Source organism: Equus quagga, chromosome 7 (genome assembly GCF_021613505.1).
Source record: "Equus quagga isolate Etosha38 chromosome 7, UCLA_HA_Equagga_1.0, whole genome shotgun sequence".
Classification (NCBI taxonomy): Eukaryota; Metazoa; Chordata; class Mammalia; order Perissodactyla; family Equidae; genus Equus; species Equus quagga.
In genome coordinates this window covers 78,727,534-78,746,901 of record NC_060273.1, presented here as the reverse complement: position 1 = coordinate 78,746,901, position 19,368 = coordinate 78,727,534, and the positions used below count along the sequence as shown (strand labels likewise).

Below are 19,368 nucleotides of genomic sequence, written 5' to 3'. Positions count from 1 at the left end.
AGGGACTGGCCCTCCAGGGCCTCCAGAAGCCCTCTCCAGGGACTCCACGATCCTGTGACTCCCCTGGTCAAACCTGCCTGCCCTCTGGGGCAAAGCCAGGCCCAGCTCAACATCCTGGGACCGGTAGAGCCACCCTGGGACATTCCCAAGCTCTCTTTCACTTGGGGATGTGGCAGCTGGTTTCTCTAACTCAGAAGCGGGTTGGACCAAGTTAACTGTTATGTTAAAAGCATTAAAACCTTCTGGCCAACTCCTCCTCCTCCGGCCAACTCTGGAAAGCGGTCTTCTGTGACCTGATAAAGCTGTGACTGCAAGAAGGGTCTGCTGTGATTTGAGGAAGGAGTATTGGGCTCCACGGGAACAGAGCTACAGTAGGCAGCCAAGAGCCACAGTGCTGCCCCTTGAGGAGCCACTGCTCCTTGCCAGCCCTCCCATGCCCTCTTCTGGCTGCCCCGCCCCTGTAACTCTGGCTTCCCTGGGGCGGGGACAGGCCAAGTCAACCCACCTTGGGATGAGTCAGAGGGGGGCAGGCACAGCTGCCCACTACCTGCCCTCCACTCCCTCCCCAGGGTGTGGCTGCTGCAGGTCTTCTGGGTTCCATGGGTAAACAAGGAGCCTGGGCATCTCTGCCTGGGAAAATGGCCCCTGTGGGGCCTCCTGGTCCCTTGCAGTGGCCCTGCTTACCTCCCCACATCAAGGGTAAGCTCTTGCCTGCCATGGACTGAAAAGGGCATCTGAAGAGGTGTGTATTGTCTGTGTGAGTGGTGGTGGTGGTGGCTGGGTGCACAGGATGTCAGCCTCAGGCTCAAACTCAGAATCCCGGAATTTTAGGGGGAAGGGGCTAAGAGATCATCTAGCTCAGCCTCTAGGGGAAAACAGACTAGAGAGGTGGAGTAACTCACCCAGCGTTGCACGACAGAGCTGGGATGAGACCAAAGTTCTGGACTCTTTCCACCACCCTCTCGTGCTGCTCTCCTGCCAGGCTGGAGGGACAAGAGGCGAGGAGACCTGTGGGAAGCCCCCAGGGCCCAGCTCAAAGCTCCATTGTCTGGTTCCCTAACTGGACAGAGCATGGTTCTGCTGAGGGCTGACAGGAGCCCATGTGTGGGGTGTGGCTGCAGCTCATCTGAGGGGTCTCATAACTGCCCCCAGCCTCAGGCCCCAAGTCTTATGCAGGATAGAGGGCACTACTGTGGTTTCTGCATGGCGGCCCTTCCCTCTTCTTCTGCTAATAGCACCCCTCGAGGGAGGGTCCCCATGTAGTTCTGGCAGGGCCATCACTCACAGTCTTCTGCCTCTCAATAACCCCCCTGCACACACACAGAACTGGCAAGGATGGCACCCCATCCCCCTGAGCACAGTAACTGAGCCAAGCAGGGCACATGGCCTAAGCAGGGTCAATCAGAATCCATCCTCATGATTGTATGAATAGACACAGAGACATGGGTCATGGGCTGGGATGATGGAAACCTGGAGTTGTCTGAGGCCATGGCCTCCCTTTCCCAATCCATTCCCCAAACATGAGAGAAGCCCACTTGATAGTAGGAGAGAATGAGGCCAACACATACTGGGAGAGTGTTCTGACCCATACTCTGATTTCTTGGACTGTCTCATGTCTAGGGCCGGCTCTACCTTTGGACTTCTCAGTTTCATAAACAAACAAATAGATTCCTTAAGGTAGTCTTAAGTTGGGTTTTTGTCAGTTCTAACCAGAAAGTCTTGAATAATAAAACAGGAAACCTCAAATCCAAAGTGGATCTCAGAATGTCTGCCCACTATGGCTGGAGACAGCAGGTGCCGGCCCCTTGGCATGGTCCAGTTTCAGGTTGGGAGGAGGAGGGGGGCCCAGGTACCCCCACTACAACCATGCCCAGGCTGGGGATGAGGGAGTCAGTAAAGGCCTGGGAGCAGGTTATAAGTGCTTTTATTTACCAAGTGCCTACCAAGAACCAGGCACTATGCAAGGTCCTGAGGCCACAGTGGTAAACAGGCTAGATATAGCCCCATGGAGCTCATGGTCTCAGTGTTTGCCAACTACTTTTACATTGGATAGCTCTATCATTAATTAGCTGTTTGACTTTGGGCAGAATATTTAACCTCTCCGAACTTCAGTCTCATAATTTATAAACTACACCATAGGCTTGAGTAAGGGCTCAAGAGATAATGTGCAGCCCAGCACAGAGCATGCTCTCAGTAAATACTGGCTATTATTGTAACTGCTGGGGACAAGGCATCATCCCTGTTCTTCCCACTTCTGGGCTCACCATTGCACTGGGGCGGTCATACCCGCAGAGAAAGCTCAGCAACAGTATAAGAGTTGAAGAATGATCTCACGGAATTCAAGAGATACACAAAACCATGGTTGGCCAACAAGTGGTCCAGGAGTGGGGCCCGAGCAGGGAGTGATACTGCAGTGGGTAGAAGGGAGGAAAGAAGCCTGGGCCAGATTGGTGAGAGCTGGGCTGTGGGACAAAGTCCTTGTTCTGTGGCTCCATGGGTGGGGACATGACAGGATAAATGAATCTTAATAGATCCTTACTCTGGTTCAGGTGAGTAGGGATGAAACCTGGGCCAGGGTTGCCCCTGAGGTGGAGTTGGAATAGAAGAGACAGGTGTGAGAAAGATCCAGAAAGAAGACTGATCAGGACTTAGAAACTCCAGACCTATTAGATACAGTGGCAAGGGAGATGGAGGAGCCTGAGAGCCTGGGAGAACAGGAGGATCCGTCACAATACAGGACAGACAGGGTCTGAGCCAGGTTTTCCTCTGAGGGTCCTAGGGCAGCGAATGTTCCAAGTTCTTACACAGCACTGGGCTTAGGGAGACTGGAAGGCTGTCTGGTGGAAATATGGGTGGGCAGAGACACACACAGGATTAGACTCTGAGAGGGGCTGGACTAGAAGTGAACCCCAATAACCAGGTAGCCAAATGGTGTGCTCAGTCTGTGGGTGTCAGGAGGAAGAAACAGACTCGTGGGGTCTGGAGTACTTGGGCTAGAGTGGAGGGGGTGCAGCCTGAGGATAGGCAGCTTCAGCAGCTTCCCAGTCAAGGGAAGCAACCAGGCACCAACAGGACAGGCCAGCAGGAAGGGGGTTGCCAGGCTGAAGCTAGAGCCGCCACTGTCGAGAGGGGAAGCTAAGGTGCCGGGAGCTCCTGACTTTGCAAGTCTTCAAGGGAGACCTGTGGGGAGGGGCCTGCCATCCCTGAACAGAGGCTGCTCCCAGGGGCCCAAGGCACCCAAGCCTCCCACCCATGGTCCTGTGGAGACGGCTGCCTGCAGTCGGGTACCCAGCAAAGCAACAGGCAACAGGTAGTCGGCTCGCACATGCCCCAGGCCTGCCTCTCCCTGGAGCCCCGCTCCTGGCAGCCCAGCCTCCCATAATTGTCTTCTAAAAATATCCTTCCCCCACCCCCACCTCTTGATTTCAAAATATTTAGTTTTCAGGGTATTTCAAATAAGAGCTGGCGGCTCTTCCAGGCCCAGATAACAAAGCTAAACATTTATGCTTCGACTGCATTTCTCTGAATCGGCCCAGATCTCGGGGCTTGATATGGCAGCAGCAGAAGGGAGGAGAGTCAAGTGCAAGATGGATCATGTGAGGGCCTCTTGAGGGCTGGGAGGCAACTGGCCCGACCCATTGAACCCCTCTAGGACCCCTCCCTTCATTTGAGGGACCACCTACCGCTGTTGACGTGGAGCCGGCCCCGGACTGTGTCCTTCCCCAGGATGTTCTCCGCCTCGCAGACATATTCCCCAGCATCCTCCACCTTCACCTTGTTGAACTGTAGTCGTGAGTTCTTTCTGGTTAGGGAGGGGACAAGCGGGGGAGAGGCGTGAGCCAGGGCTTAGGCTGGCTGTGGCTTCCCAGCGGTCACCCGGCGGTCACCTCTCCTGGCAGAGCTACAATGGCTGTGCAGGGTGGATGGGAAGTAGATTCTCTCCGACCAGCCATTTCTGGCGTCCAGGTGGAATTCTGAGTCCCTGGGGCTGGAGGGAGACCTGGGCACTCAGGAGAACACAGGGCGGGGCTAGTGGCTACACACACGTTCTAATCTATAATCCCCACATTCACTTTTCCATGGCTGGACCTTCTTTGTAACCATTTGTCTGGGGAAGGAAAGTATGGCCCCTTAGGAAGTTACATGGCTACCTCCTTCCTCTGTTTCAGTGCCACTGTCCCATTCCCAGTGTCCCCCATCCCCCAACAGAGAAGCCACTGGCTCACCAGCTACCTAGCCTTCTCTTAGAAGTGGCAGCCTGTCACTCTAGATATGCAAGGCCTATTCCCAGGTACCTGGGAAAGCCTATGTTCTAACAGGTTCCCATGCCAACTGTGCCCAGCCTCCCAGTCCCAACCTCTTCCCTGCCTTCATGTCAGCCCTGACACTAGGGGCACTCTGTGGCCTCTCCAAGAGATTCTGCATCATTCACTCATTCATTCAACAAATGTTTACTGAGAGCCTTCTGTGTGCTGGGAGCCTGAACACCTCAGGGAACAAAAAGATCCTAACCCTTGTGGACTGACTCGGCCCTCACGGCTAATCCATAGGTGGACAGGGAAGTAGAGACGGGAAAACTGAGTCCTAGAAAGGCTTCTGGACTTGTCCAAGGGCACCTGGTGAGGCAAAGGCAGAGGTGGAAGGGGAGCTGAAGTTGATGAGGACATGGGCCCCTCAGCAGCTCAGAGACTATCTCCTGGAGCCTGACGCTGGGGCTAGGCCCCTCCATGGAGGCCTTCGCACCCAATCTCTGCCTGCCGAGAGCTGTGGGGCCAGGCCTGGGCAGGGACTCCAGCGCTATGTGTGACTTCTGGGCACCTGGCCCTCATTCTCCTCTTCCTTCTGAAGACCCTGCCAAACCTCTCCTTCCTTTCCGGAGTTTCCCTGTACCTTCCCTGGGGTGCCTGGGCTCTGCAGGGTCTATTCACACTTCCCAAGCCTCGCTCTGCCCCAGTGCTCTCCAGGGGCTGTCTGAGCTCTGGATAAAGGCTGGGACCCCAACCTGGGCCCCGGGGGGAAACAAGAAGTAGAATGAAAATTTCTTTACCTGATATAACCTCCTCCTCTTTTTAATACCCAATTAAAACACCAGATTGCCATAATGGTGGAACAGGAGGTAGGGCTGCCACTGCCCTGAGCCCAGGGATGTGAAACAGCCATAAAGCTGATGGGGGAAGGAGGACAGGGGAGGTGAGTGGAGAGGCTGGGTCAGGGGTCGAGGAGATGGCAAACCGACCCACATCCCTACCAGGGCTGTGCTTTGGGGACCTGTCTCCTGGGCTCCACTTCTGTCTCTAGAGGTAGGCCTCTTTCCAGACAGCCTCACTCCAAGATACCCCAAGCAAGGGTCCATAAGGTTGTCTTGACAATAGGTCCTGTTGCTGTGGTAATGTCCTCATCAATTTACAGTGATAGCTTCCTGAATCCCCCCCTACCCTTCCCGAGTCAAGCTGGTCTCTGTCTCCTCGGCTTGGTGCCTGCCTACAACGCTCTTCTGTCAATTCAAGTTTGTTCCCTTCATTAAACAGAGCCTTTGGAGGCTCCTCTGGCTAAGACAGCCTCTCCTTCCTGGCTTGAGCCTAATTAGATGCCACAAAACCCGGCTGCCCCAGGACCAAGCTTCTCTCCCTTCCCGGTCACCAGCTCTTCCGACACTAGCTGACCAAAGTAAAGGGGTCACCTGAAGGTTGCAGGGTCAAGGTGCAGGGGACAGAGAGACAGAACCTACTTGTCACCCACAGCTAAATTCAAAGGGGCTTCCCTTACATGACATCATATGTAGCAAGACAGGCAGAGCTAGGCTCACACGATATATGAAGGGATAGAAGCTAGAACTGGAAGGAAGGGCTTCCCACATGAAGGTAGGTCAGACTTATGGAAAGGAGACCCAGAGCTCGGGGAGAGCCCTTCGCCTTTGAGGAACCAGAAAGAAGCAAAGGAACAGAAACACTGATCCCTAGGTATGCTGGTTGTGGGCATCTGGTTTGCCAGCTGTGTGATGATCTGGACAGTTCCAGGGAGGTGGGCCCCAGACTTGCATAGGAGGCACTGGGGTCCTATGGGTCTCTCAGGCCCTAAAGGAGCGGGAGCAGCTACATTCTCTTCTCCTCTCTCCTAGCTCCAGTCAGAAGCCCCAAGGACTCAGGACTCTCTTCCGCCTTCCTGGCAGGCTTGGTGCCCCCTTGCCACGCTGACCCAGGCCTGCCCCTGCAGTGGTGGCCCCTCCCCTCCTTCCTCAGCCAGTTTTCTGCTGGCAGGGACAGGATCTGGGAGGCCACATCCTCCACCCGTCCGCACACTTTCCTCAGTGTCTACCTCCCGTTGCCTGCCTGAGGGGCCTGTCCCAGCCTGCCCCTCATAAATAAGGGAACATGTGGTTCTCAGTGGAGGGCCCCATGCCCAGGGCTTGGTAGGGGTAGTTTTCTCCTGATACACGAAGGCTTGGGGGAGCATCCGCCGGGGAGTGGGTCTCTGCATGCCAAGCGTGATGTCAAGACAGAGTGTGGCCTGGACAGACAGAGTGCTAGGGGGGCCAGAGAGCACGCTGAAGCATGGGCAGAAGAAAAGAGAAGATTCTGCCAGAAAGGAGATTTGTGCCCCTACCCCTGGCCCCCATGGCAGGTGAAGCATGTGTGTGGAGGTGGTGGTCCTCTCTGTGTCACAACAAGGGAATCAGAAGTTCACAGGGAATCAAAAGTTCCCTATCATGGTCCACTTCCCCACCCCATCAACTCACTGCTGGGAGCCCAGGGGCAGGATGGGTGGAGCAAGGAAGTTTCAGAAATGCAGCAGATGGGACAGGACCCTGACAGGAAGGGGGCAGGGGGCATACTTCAGGCTCTTAGGGGTCCCCACTACCCAGGAGGAGAAGATCTGCCAGGCCCTGTTTCTGGACTAGGTGACTCACTTGTCAGATGAAACTGAGCTGTGACCAGGAAAGTAACTTGCTCAAAGCCTTGGTCAACCCAAAGGGCGACCTGCTCAGTCCTAGTGTCATTCTCCACCCAGGAGAGGAGAGCTAGTCCTGCGGGATTCTCATCAATTCAACCCTGAATGTGGATCTCTTCTGCCAGGCCATACAGGAGAGAAGGGTGTGTATGGGGTGGGGAGGGCAGACTTTGAGGATCTCTCATGCTAAAAGGAGAGACAGCCCCTCAACAATGCAATGAAACCGTGTCTAAGGCATCATGAGAGGGGGACAACATGAGCTGCCTGGAGGGCTCAGGAAGCTGTCCCAGAGGACATGACATTTAAGCTGGGTCTCGGAGAATGTTTCCAGGGATGGGGGTAGGAGGTCAAGGGTGGGGGAGGGAGCTGCCAAGCAATAGCCTGGACCCAAGTCCACAGTCATGAAAAGAAAGACCAGGGATTGTGAGCACCCAGGTTTTGGGGAAGAGTGGGGCAGTGGTTTATAGGCCAGGAGAGGAGAGTCAGAAGGGTCCCAAGGGGGCTGTATCTGGCATACAGCAGGCTCTCAAGATCTGTCAAGTAAATGAATGAATGACTGGATATGTACCCATGGTAGAAAGATGCATCCCCATCAGAGTCACGGGAGTCAGTGACTCTGTAGCTCTCTAGAACTGTAAGCAAAACTGGGTGGATAAGGCATGCCTTTTCTGAAGAAAGGGTCCAGGCCTTTAGCAGCTTCTATACTAGAAGCTAGACTAGAAACTCCATGAAGGTAAGGATCGTGTCTGTTCCTTTCACTGGTGTATCTCCAGCCTCTGGCAGAGCGCCTGACACACAGTTGATGCTCAACATATCTTGTTAGATACAGAAATGAATTCACAAATGGGCCTGTGGCCCAGAAAAGGTGGGGATGGCCAAGAGTGGGAGAGTGGAAGAAAAGAGGATAGAAGCAGGGAGAGCAGATAAGAAACGTGCAGGGCAGGGAGAAAGGTGCCTCCTTCTGGAGACATGGTGTCCAACTGGAGAGAACGACATGGGGGCAGGTGCTGAGCAGCAGGCAGCCTAGTTCTGCCACAGCTAAGAGGGGAGCACAGAAGGCGAGGCAGGGCCAGAGAGGGCAAGGGGGAGAGGCCAGACCGGGACATCTGGATTAGAGATGTCTGTGGGGTATCTCAGGGGTGGTATCTAGTGTTTAGCTGGCAGCATGGATATGGAACTCAAGGAAAAAAGAAAAAGCCATCAAACTAGAGAGAGAGGCTTGGGGTCATCAGATATAAGAGGGTGAAATTACCCACAGGTGGAGAAGAAGGAGATTGAAGCCCAAAAGACAGGAAAGTTCCGGCATTGATGGTGACTGAGCGAGAGTGGTTAGAGGCACAGGAGGACCAGGAGGAGGACCACAGGGAGAGGCCTGGGGCCAGGAAGCTCCAAGGTTGCTGGGTCTCTCAAGAGCCACAGCCACAGAGAGTGATGGGGCTGTATTTACAGGGCAGATTCGAGCAGAGCAAAGAGGAGTGGAGGACAAGAGAAAGTGGAGTCAGTGGGCACGAAACTGACACCACGTGGTGGTGGAGGGAAGAAGTGAGATGGGGCAACAGCTGGAGGAGGAAGAGGAGACAGCAATATGGAGGGAAAGCTTTAGAAGAGTAGTGATGTGAGTGTGTTCATTGGTAGAGAGATAAAGGCTAAAGTCACCAGAGAAAGGAGTTTGTTGTTGGCACAGGGGCGCTGAGGGCATGTGTGTTCATGTGTGCAGGAGTGTGTGTGTGAGTATGAGTGTGTGACACGGGGATCAGGAACGGGGGGATGAGGATGGGCCAAGTTGTGGACATATTTGAGAGTAACGAGGAAGGCAAGGGAAAACTTCTCTTGTCTCAGTGAAGGAGGGAGAGGCCATCTTCCAGAAAGAGAGGACAAGAAGGAGACAGGGCTCCCAGCAGCTCCAGAAGCTTGTCCATTCTTCTCTCCAGCTTGGAGCTGGCCTTGGCAGTGCCGCGGGAAGGGGTGGGGTGGCCTCAGAAGGCGAGGTGAGCTTGGTGGGTAACCTGAATTTCTTGCTAACTCTGTAGACTGGAGACCCACTGGACCCCTCCCGCCAATTCCCTTAGGAAGCTTTCCTCCACAGACCTTTCATCCAAACCAAACCCTTCTTAAGTCACTTTATGTTTTCTGCCTGGACTACTTTCCAGGTGACCAGTTCTGTCTTTGCTCCTCGCTCTTGGAAGGAGAGTCAGAGAACTGGAAGCACCTCCCGGGCCTCTGACCCCACACCCTCATTCACAGGTTCCAGAGACTAAGGCCCAGGTTCGGGGGGTGCACATCCAGGGCCATCCAGCAAACCAGGAGCAGCCTGAGCCCAGGCCTTCCTTCCACCACTTTCTATTGTGGGGCAGCCTGGGGGTCCTCTAAAATCATCTTCCTTTGCATTTTAGGTGGGAGTGAGGAGGGAAATGACAGTCAGGAAGGGGGTGGTTGTAAACGCTCTGGAAGGGCAGGAAAGACTGGGGTGCCCCTCAGGAAGAGAGAAAAGTGCACCTGACCCTCAGGGCAGAGGTCATGCAGAACTTTGGTTCAGCCAACAGACAGATGCCTCCCCTCTTGCTTGTCTTGCCTTCTGACAGCCCCACAGGGGCTATGAGAGGCAGGACAGAGGTGACGGGCCACCCTTGGACTCCAAGCTTCTCTGTTGTCCAAAGTCCCCTGCCCCACCAACCCAAGATGGGAGAGAGGCCATCTTCCTCAGCCTGGAGACTCCAGAGCTTCTGATTCTCTTCCCTGGAGCATCAACTCCAAAGACAATTCCCATGGCACAGGGGTAGAGACTCCCTAACACCTGTCAAAGCCATGCTTTTCCCCTTTCCTAGCCTTCTGTCCAACAACAGCTTGCCGAGCTGAGAAACCAGCCCATCATTACATGTGACCTCCCAGACACATTCTGGCATCAGGGTCTTTGACCAAAGACTGCCAAATGATGGGCTTTCAGACACTATGGCAGGTCCTTTGAGAAGTTTTAGGGACAAGAGGGGACTTCTACAGGTAAAGCTGAGTTTGACAGTCAAATTGCCTTCAACCACCCAGAGACATTAATTAAGCACCTACAGTCTGCAAGATACTGGGCCAACATAACCAGAGGGGCCTGAAGCTGCCAGGAGGAATGGGGCAGGGCAAGGAAGGGGACTAGAACCGGTTCCATGGATGGATCTGCGGCACAGCCCTGGGACTTGCCAGCTCAGGTCCCTCTTCTCAGGAAGGAGGGAGGGCAGCTGGGAGGATGGAGGGTGGGATGGATGCTGCTCACCTGCCGTTGCCATACTTGATGCGGATGTCACGGCTGCGGTTGAGTTCCTTGCCATCCTTGAACCAGCGGTAGGAGGGCTGGGGGTTCCCAGCAGCTGCCTCGCACTTCAGCGATTGTTTCTCACCCACTTGTCCCGTCTGGCTCTTCATCTTCTTTAGCTTGGGCCGGGTGGCTGTGGGGGTACAAGACATGGACGTGAGCATGGTGGTGGCAGGGGCAGCGTCAAGCATGAGCAGTGGAGGAAGGGCCACTGTCCTTGGGCTGGGCCTGGGAAGGTGGAGCAGGGAGCCTGGGGAGCCACCCCTCCTGGTGCCATTTCCTAGTTCAATTCAACGAGCATTCACAGAGGGTCTGCAATGATATCCACATGGTTATGTCGTGGACAGTGTCCTTCATGCCTGGAATGGTGCTAGGAGCTTTACATAATTAGCTTATGAAAACAACTCCAAGAGTTCACTGCTACGATTAAACCCATTTGTAGATGGGGAAAGTGAGGCTCAGGATGGTGAAGTCACTTCCCCAAGGAGATGGAACTGGGATTCAAACTCAGGTCTCCTCGACTTCAGTGCTCATGATCTAACGCCTGTCCCAGACCCCCAGGCCTACATTGGGCCCAGAGGACACAGGCAGACCAAGATGACAGACACGGCTCTGGCCCTCAGGAAGTTCAGTCTGGCAGGGGAGCTGTAACCCAGCATTGCCAGCACAGCATGGTTCATGGAAGCCTGGGAATGCTGGAGCCCAGAGTTGTGACCCCAACCCAGGCTGGGGGAGGGGCGAACTCAGCTAAGAGGTAAAAGATGGGGCAGAAGGAGAAGGGAGGGAGGTGGGCCAGGCACAGTCAGCGCTGCTGCCTGCGAGAATCACACGTGGTCCAGCGGGGTGGGCTGACCTGAGTGGGTGAAGTGGAGTGGCTGTGTGGGGAACAAGGCACAGGGCTACACTGGTGGGCACAGGCCCAACCATGGATGCAGGGCTGCAAATGCCCTGCTGAGAGGCTTCTCCCATTTTTCTTAAGCACCATTCTATTTCCACATGCCCTGGTCTCCCATGCTTCCTCTCCTTGCTCCCCTTCCCCCAACAACCTAAAAAAAAGAAAAGGAAAAAGTACTCTGTGCTCAGGAAGGTGAGGGCAAGCCCATACTCCCTGTTGATATATGTAATAATTTCCACTGGGACAGCCCTCACAGGATACACAATGCCTTTGTGCATGCTCTCGTTTGGTCTCTGAGCTCTGTAATACAAGAGGCATTAATGACATAGATGGTAAAGGTGAGCCTCAGAGAGGTTAAGAAATTTGGCCAAGGTCAAAAAGCCAGGCAGCCAGAGCTGGGACCAAAGCCTGAATTTACTGTGCGTCAGGCTAGAGTCTGCTTTGCAGCCTCATCTCTCTTTGAGGGATGGAGACCCTTCTTTTTACCCTTCCAACAGCAGAAGGGAGGGTCTGCTGGGGCTAGGGAGTTGTCTGGGGACTGACTGGCCCCATCTAGGTCATTGGTCCTTCCCTCGGCAGCTCACAGCAACAGGCCTGAGCTGGCTCTGGATAAAGGCAGGCCAGAAGGTCTGGCTATAGATAGGGGCCCCTCATTGAACCTAACCTTAAGCGGCTGCTTGTCAGTATTGAGGCGATGGGAGTGGGGGGCAGCGGCAGAATATAGAGAAAGGGCTCCCAAAGCTTTAGAAGATGTATTACATAGACTCAAAAAAGAGTGCTTGTAAAATGGTGTTGTTCATTTTAGAAAATAAAAAATATAGATGGGTAAGAAGAAAACAAAATCACCCATTATCCTGGTACTCAGCAACAACACACCCACACCCACACACACACAAACTTTTAAACAAAATGGGGTCCCTGCCACTAACATGTTTCTTTCCTTTAACAAAACAATGTAAACCTTTTGCCTTGGCGTTAAATATGAATAGTAGCACTTCCCAAACTGAATTCTACAGGACATGAATATCCAGGGAGATGCTAATAGACGTTATTTGAGAAAAGGGTTCCATGAGCAAATCAGTCTGTGGAACATGTGGGTGAACACAGTTAAAGAAGCATCCTCATTGACTTCAGTGTGATTCTCCAAGTAGGGCACTTGGAACTTTTTTTCTCGGAACTCTTAGAGGCATTTCAAGAAATAAAGTTACGTGGAATAAGTTCTATAACACAACTTAGATGTATATATATTTATAGACATATACATATTTTAATAGATAATATATTCACGTCATTCAAAACCCAAGAAGTAGAAAAGGGTATACAGCTTCAAAAACAAGTCTTCCTCTAACTTCTGACCACAGCCACACAGTTGCCTTTCAAGAAGGCAACCAATTTTATCAGTTCCTTTTAAATCCATTCAGAGATCTTTTATGCATATACAAAACCCTCCAGTATTCACACACATGTATTTTTTCTATAGCATCATTTTTCATGGTTGCATAATATTCCTGTATGGGTATATCACAACTATGTAACCAGTTCCTATCTGGGGCATTCAGCATGTTTTCTTTGTTCCCTTCCCCCACTGCCATTATAAACAAGCCCAGAGGAACATCTAGTGTATACATTATACATCCAGTGCACACAGTATTCATCCTTGGTATACAACCAGTGTATACTGCTACACAGGCAGTGTGGCTCTTCACTCAGATTGCCTGGATTCAAATCCAGGCTTTGCTACTCATTAGCTTTGTGTTCTTAGGTCAGTGACACAATCCTTTTGCACCTCAGTTTCCTCATCTGTAAAATACAGGTGATGATAACTGCTCCCACCTTGTGTGATGATGGCTGTGAGGATTACATGAGATAATGTGTGTAGAGCCTGGCACACACAGAGCGTTTAATAAAGGTTAGTTATTATTGTTATTATTATCCACAGTTATTTCCTAAGGCAATCTTCCTAAAAGTGGAATTGCTGCATCAAAATGGTATGCAATCTTCCTCAGCTTTGCCAAATTACCTTCTGGAAAGACTGCACCAATTTGCACTCCCATCAGTGAATGACAGTGCCTGCTTCTTCCACACCCTCACCGACACAAGGTGTTATCATGTATTTAATCTTCCACCAATTAGTTAGGCAAAGGTTAGGTCGTTCTGTTGTTTTAATTTGCATTTATTTGATTCCTGGTGAGCCTGATCACTCTTCATAAGTGTATTGGCCCACTGTATTTCTTCTTTTTGAATTGCCTGTTCATATCTGTACACTGTTTTTCTGTTGGGTGCTCATCTTCTTATTGATCTGTAAGAGTTCTTTATAAATATAAATATTAAGGCTATTGAACTTTTGCTACAATTTTCCCCCCAATTACATGCTTCTTACATTTTTTAAAGCTAGGTTTTTCTGTTTTTTTGTTTTTGTCACCCAGAGGTTTTATATGTATCAAGCCATCAATCTGTTGGACTTTCTGGAACTTCATTATTCTAAGTGTGATGGAAGTCTGACTCAGCACCCTTCCCCTCACCTACACTCCCACCCTCCTTCATCTGCTTGCTGTGGGGTCCCCAGTCACTCCTTATCGATAGTTCTTAACTCTGGATGCTAATGAGAACCATATGAGAAGCTTTAAATATTATGTAGGTGCCTAGGACATATCCTAGACTTTCTGAAGCAGAACCTGTGAGAGTGAGTCCAAGCATGTGGGTTTTAAAGGGCTCTTCAGGTGTCTTCCTAACTTTAAAAAAATATATGTAACAAACATACAGGAAGGTGTACATATTATGAGCGCACAGCTCAATGACTGGTTACAAACTGAACACATCTTCACAGGTGGCTTTGCTTTCAGGTTGGGTTGACACCTGGTGATCTAACTTCTTGTTCAACTGGTGACTTCCAACTCGTCTCCTCCCCCTTCTCATGAACTGGGGACACAGAGATCTCTTCTCAGGTTCCAAGGTGCCTCCTTCCCCTGCTTGAAGAGTGTTGCCCTTCCTTGAAGTTCTGAGCAAGGGAGCCCTCTGTCGCCACTACCATGGGCCACCTCCCTCCCAACGAGCCTGGGTGGGGTTGGGGGTGAGACATGGTGGGAGGAAGTGGTGGTCACTCTACTACCTTGTTTCCTGATGTGACTCCTGGTGCAATACTATGCACTGAGCCTGCAGCCACTGGTTAAGTTTGGTGGTGAAGGGGGTGGGGGGAGTTACATGGAGACTGACCCCAGAAACAGCAGGCATGACCCCAAGACCCAAACTCAGAAAGCCTTCGGAACTAGGGGCTCCAAAGATGTCCCTGCCACCAATGGAAAACCCAAGACTGCATTTCAGATCACAAGGAGCCCATCTCATCTGGTGAGAAGCTTGTGTGACCCAATAGCCACTTCTTGATAGTCCACTCACTTCAGAACAACCTCATCTAGTTCACTTGCTCCTCATTCGTTCATTCATTCAACCTACTACATGCCAGGCACTGTTCTGGGCCCTGAATATACAGTAGTGAACAAGACAGATAAGCTTCCTGCTCTTAGGGAGCCTGAATTTAGTGAGGAGGATAGATCACAGCAAATAATCAATAGGGGATATGAAGCAGTAATAAGCAGCTGGATAAAGGCCCTGAGGTGGGAATGAGATTGGTGAGTTCATGGGATAAAAGAGGCCCATGCAGCTGGAAGATTCTGGAAGACAGGAGTGGTATGAGGGGAGCCTGGAGAGGTAGGCTCAGGTGATGTGGGTCTGTGTGTGACAGGACAGAAAGTTTGGATTTGTTTTGCCACCTCTCCACCCCCTTTTTTTTAACGTTTGTGTGCCTCGTAGAAATTTTCAAATTACATATGTGGGTCACATTATGTTCTTGTTAGCACTGGCCTAAACCATGACACAATAAAAATATCCATACATTTGAATCATACCTTGCTCTTTACAAAGTATCTTCCTTTATATCTCTTAATGGTTCCTCCAAGATCATGCGAGATACTAAAGACCATGTCTCTTGCTCTGACAGCTTCTAGTTCTGGTCCTTGCTCACAGAAATCTTAGTTCACGGATCTTTGAAAGCCAAGGATGGGCATTTTGAAAGGGAATAGGACCCTGAGAACAGGCGGTATCATTTGCTTCAGGTAAGTCCCTTGGGGGGAGGGGCAGCAGCTCCAGTGGCAGGAAAGAGAAGAGCACTCACCAGGTGGCACTGGGAACAAATCCTAGAGGACCTCTGCACCCTCACTCCTGGCCACAGAGCCTTGTCAGGTTTTCTTGGCAAGGAGTATGGATGACCTCCCCAAAATGGCCCTGGATTTATTTTGTAGATGTGATGGGAAGGCGTCAGAAACGCACAAGTTGGGGAATGATCTGATCTTACTTTCTGCATTTTAAGCTCATTCTTACCCTGAGCCACCATTGCTTCTCCCCCTGTACCTCCCAGTCACTGGATCTGGTACCAGCCCCTGGGAACACTTGGGACAAGGTTCAGAGGCTGTTCACACAGCAGACCTTTGAGGACTCAGACATGACTGGGCTAGCTCTGGCCTCTGCCTGGGCACCCTCTCTGAGCTGGGTTCAGTATTGACTAGGTCCCTTTTCTGGCCCAGGGCCCAGAATGTAATGCTGCTGTGAGGTATCGCACTCCCTCTGCACTGTCCCAAGAGTATCTTGGGGCCAGAGCTGAACCAGGCAGAGGAAAAGGCTTCCTGGGATGGCTGGGATCTGTCAGGGCAAGAGCTAAAGCAACCCAGTGGGCAGGCACTCACCTCCTCGTCAGTTGACATGCATTTACTGAGTGCCTACTGTGTGCCAGATTCTGCCTCTGTCTCAGTCAGAAATGATCCAGCCATATATGGAGTAAGCATTCCCACCCTGCAAGGAGTTCAGCTTGTGCCCCTCTGTTATTGTTTCATTACAAAAGAAATACATTTTTGTTGTAGAAAAATTACACAACACGAATAAAGAAAAAGAAAAGCACGTTGAAATCCATTCAATTACCACCAGAGAGAAAACCACCATCAACATTTTCAAATATCTCCTGTAAGGTTTTTCTCTCTAAAATGTTTTACATCCTACTTTTTTCAGTCGATTTATTGTAAACACGTATTCCCAAATCTAGAAATATAGATCTAAATCATTTTAATGGCTGCATAACAGTCCATTGTTCAGATGAATTTGTTAGGTTGTCTCTGACGTTCTGCTAATATTAACAAGACTGCAATAAACTTCGCTATGAATTCAGCTTTGCAGCCAAAAGGACGAGTTGCAGTCCTGGGGGTCCATGCATATTTCCCTACACAGAGAGGGGACTCTAAAAGGCCCCCACAGGAATGGACAGATGAGAGGCAGCATGTAGAAGCAAGAGGAAGATTTGTGTGTATAACAAGAGGGCGGAAATTCCCAACACCCTGCTCCCACGACTGTCACTGATACCCTGCTTCCCTGTGGCTGCTCCTTCCCCACAGGTGGAGGGGCAGGGGGCAAGTTGATGGCCTAGGTGGGCCCTTGGGTGCTGGGCAGCTCTCCCTTCACCTCCCCCGACATCTCCTCCTCAGACCAAGCACTGCCTACCGAGCTCCCATACTCCTTGAGAGCTTGCTTTGTCCGGCTCCCTTCCTCCTGGAACAGTGCCCAGCTAAGCAGCAGGACTAGGGGTCTCTGGAGTGGAGGTGCGGGGTGTGGGGGTATGGGGAGATCTCCTTTGATAGTTTTATAACAACAAGAGGAAGGTCTCTCAAGGATGACTTAGGTCTCCACAAAAAGATTTCCCTTGAGGACAGGTCCTGTAAAACTTTAAGACACATCTCCACAGTTGTCACGAGTTTGGCTATGGGGTATCTGGTGCCTTCTGCTTCCTCATCACCTGATGCCAAGCCAGGGCATGTGCCCTCCATCTGTTTTCACAGGGAATCCCCAGAAAGCAATTCACTGAAGATAACAACAACAGCAAGAACAACCAGAGCCACTCCTTCCCACATCCCAGCCCTGAGGCCAGCAGGTACCGCTGCTGCCAGCAGCTTGACCTCATTCCTCTTGGCAGTGGGCGGTGGGTGCGGAGCCTGCAGAGATCTGAGAGCAAGACAGACGCCCAGGACATGGCCAGGCAGCCCAGCCAGGGAGGACCTGCACCCACCTCCCCGCCCCCCAGGACCAGGGGGCAGGGGTAGTGGACTCTTAAAAGGGTTAATGATCCTCACCTCATGACTAAGGCTGAGCAGTCCCCTTTGCAGGGCAACACCTGGAGACAATGCCGCCAGCCTGCCTGGCATCAAAGTCTCCCACTGTTCTACTGCTGGCAGGCTATGGGCTGGCCCCCTCCCCACCCTCTCCCATCCACAAAGTGACTGCAACCTATTGGAGGTTAATTACAGACTCTAAGTTCAAATGAGAAAGAAAGGAAAAAAACAACTAAAAACACAGCTGGCTTAAGTGGGCACAGAGGGCTACTCTGTGAAATAGGCAGTCAGGTATCCTCTCTGTGGCCTGCAGAAGGGCCATTTGATACTCACAGGCCAGGCCTCCGAAAGGGAGCATGTTCCCAGCCCAGCCTCTTGGATTTCCCTGAGCCACATCTCATTGGTCAACCAGGCCCAGCCTGGTACCTCGGCTTGTCTTGCCCTCTTCTCACACCCATCCAACAAATACCTACCTCCTTTAGTCCCTGTGATGTAGAAAGCACCTACCAGGCATCAGGGATATGGTGCTGAGCAAGAGAACATGGCCCCCGCCTTCAGGTCAGGCTCTGCGTCCTGTTTAGGGCTCCACTGAGACTGGGAGGGGGGTACAGCCTCACAGAGGGCCACATTCCCTGCACCAGTGAAAGCCAGTCCAGACCTGATGGGCTTTCAGCTTAATAGGCCAGGTGCCCAGCACTGCAGCTACAAGGTAGAGAAGAGGGGCCAGGGCCAGATGGGGATGGGAGCTAAAGAAGGAGGCAGACCCTGTTCCAGGAGGGCAGGTAAAGAAGGGGAAGGGAGGAAGGAGCAGACAAAACTTGGCAGCTCCAAGACCAACAGAAATAGTTCCCACCTTAAAGTTTCATCTTCCCATCCAGAAGCACCCATCCACTGACACCCAACCCTAGAGTGTGGGTGCAGGGCATACACAGGCCTGGCCTGACCTCCAGGGCCAACAGTAGGCCACCTGCAGCCCCCTCTGCCAGGAGCCAGGCAGCCTGACAGAAATGCCTGCCTCCTGGGGGCCCTCCCAAGGCAGAGATGCCCAGGCCGGGAGTTGAGCAGGTACATGCTGCAGTTCCTCACCTGGGCTCAGGGCTGAGACATGGGGACACGAACAGCAGAGATGGGGGAGTGGGGGGAATGTCATCTATGTCTGGGGGAAATTGCACAGGTTCACAAAGCAGAGCTGCCAGTGGCTGGGGCAGCATATGGGTACTCAGCACGGACACACAGTCTCCATGGGTTCTTATCAGTACTTGGGGCACAGACACCTAGAGCTGGCACAGATGAGGCACAGAGGAAACAGTGCATAACAGAGGAGAGAGTAGCAGCTGAGGACATGGCAGTTCAGGTCTTTGTCCTAGTCTCCCAATTTTCAAGCTGTCCACCCTTAGGTAAGTAGTTTAGCCTCTCTGGGCCTCAGCTGACTCATCTATAAACCACACTCTGACTATTTCAGAGGAATGGAGTAAGAGAAAGCTCTCTAGGGAGCGATGGGAGACTTCTGACCATCATCATCTCTTCAGCTGCTGGGGGTGGAGGTAGGGACAAAGCAGAGGTGATAGTCCTGGAAGGCCATTACCATTTTCCCAAAGTCTGTTTAATCTCCCCACCGGGGAAGGCTGGGCCCTGGGCCAAGGTCTTGAACCTGGCCCCGGAGAATCTTCTGTGGAGAGGGCCCGCTGCTGCTGGCCTAGGCTGCCCCTTGCTTGAGGAACCCATAGAGAGAGAGCTGAGGAGGGGATCCCAGAGCCCCAATCCCATATAGGATGGGCCTGCACTTCCCACCCCTTCGCCTGACTGGAGAAAGTTGTTTCTGAAGTTCTGGGCCATGGGGAAATGTAGCGGGGGTGGGGAAAAGGGAGGCTCCTCATTCACCAGACAAGATGGGCTTCTCAAACTGGGATATATGCAAAGCCGCAGGATGATCTCAGGGCCTCCTTCTGGAGGGTCTGCCAAGCTCATTAGTAAGGAAAAGCAGCATCTTTGCATTAAAGCAAACAGACACATGATGGAGTACAATGTCGTGTTCATGTGGACTCTCAAGATAAAATAAAAATACAAAAATTCAAAGAAAT

The 19,368-nt window shown here is 51.9% G+C and overlaps 1 protein-coding gene across 1 annotated transcript in view; it reads right to left on the bottom strand.

The window, feature by feature from the left end:
• The window catches only part of NRG2 (neuregulin 2), a 237,864-nt gene that overhangs the window by 28,339 nt on the left and 190,157 nt on the right, over nucleotides 1-19,368 (bottom strand). The window contains exons 3-4 of the mRNA XM_046666162.1: nucleotides 10,208-10,379; nucleotides 3,684-3,802 (exon numbers count right to left, since the gene is read on the bottom strand). Coding sequence (XP_046522118.1) covers nucleotides 3,684-3,802; nucleotides 10,208-10,379 — 291 coding nt within the window. The remainder of the gene's footprint in view (nucleotides 1-3,683; nucleotides 3,803-10,207; nucleotides 10,380-19,368) is intronic.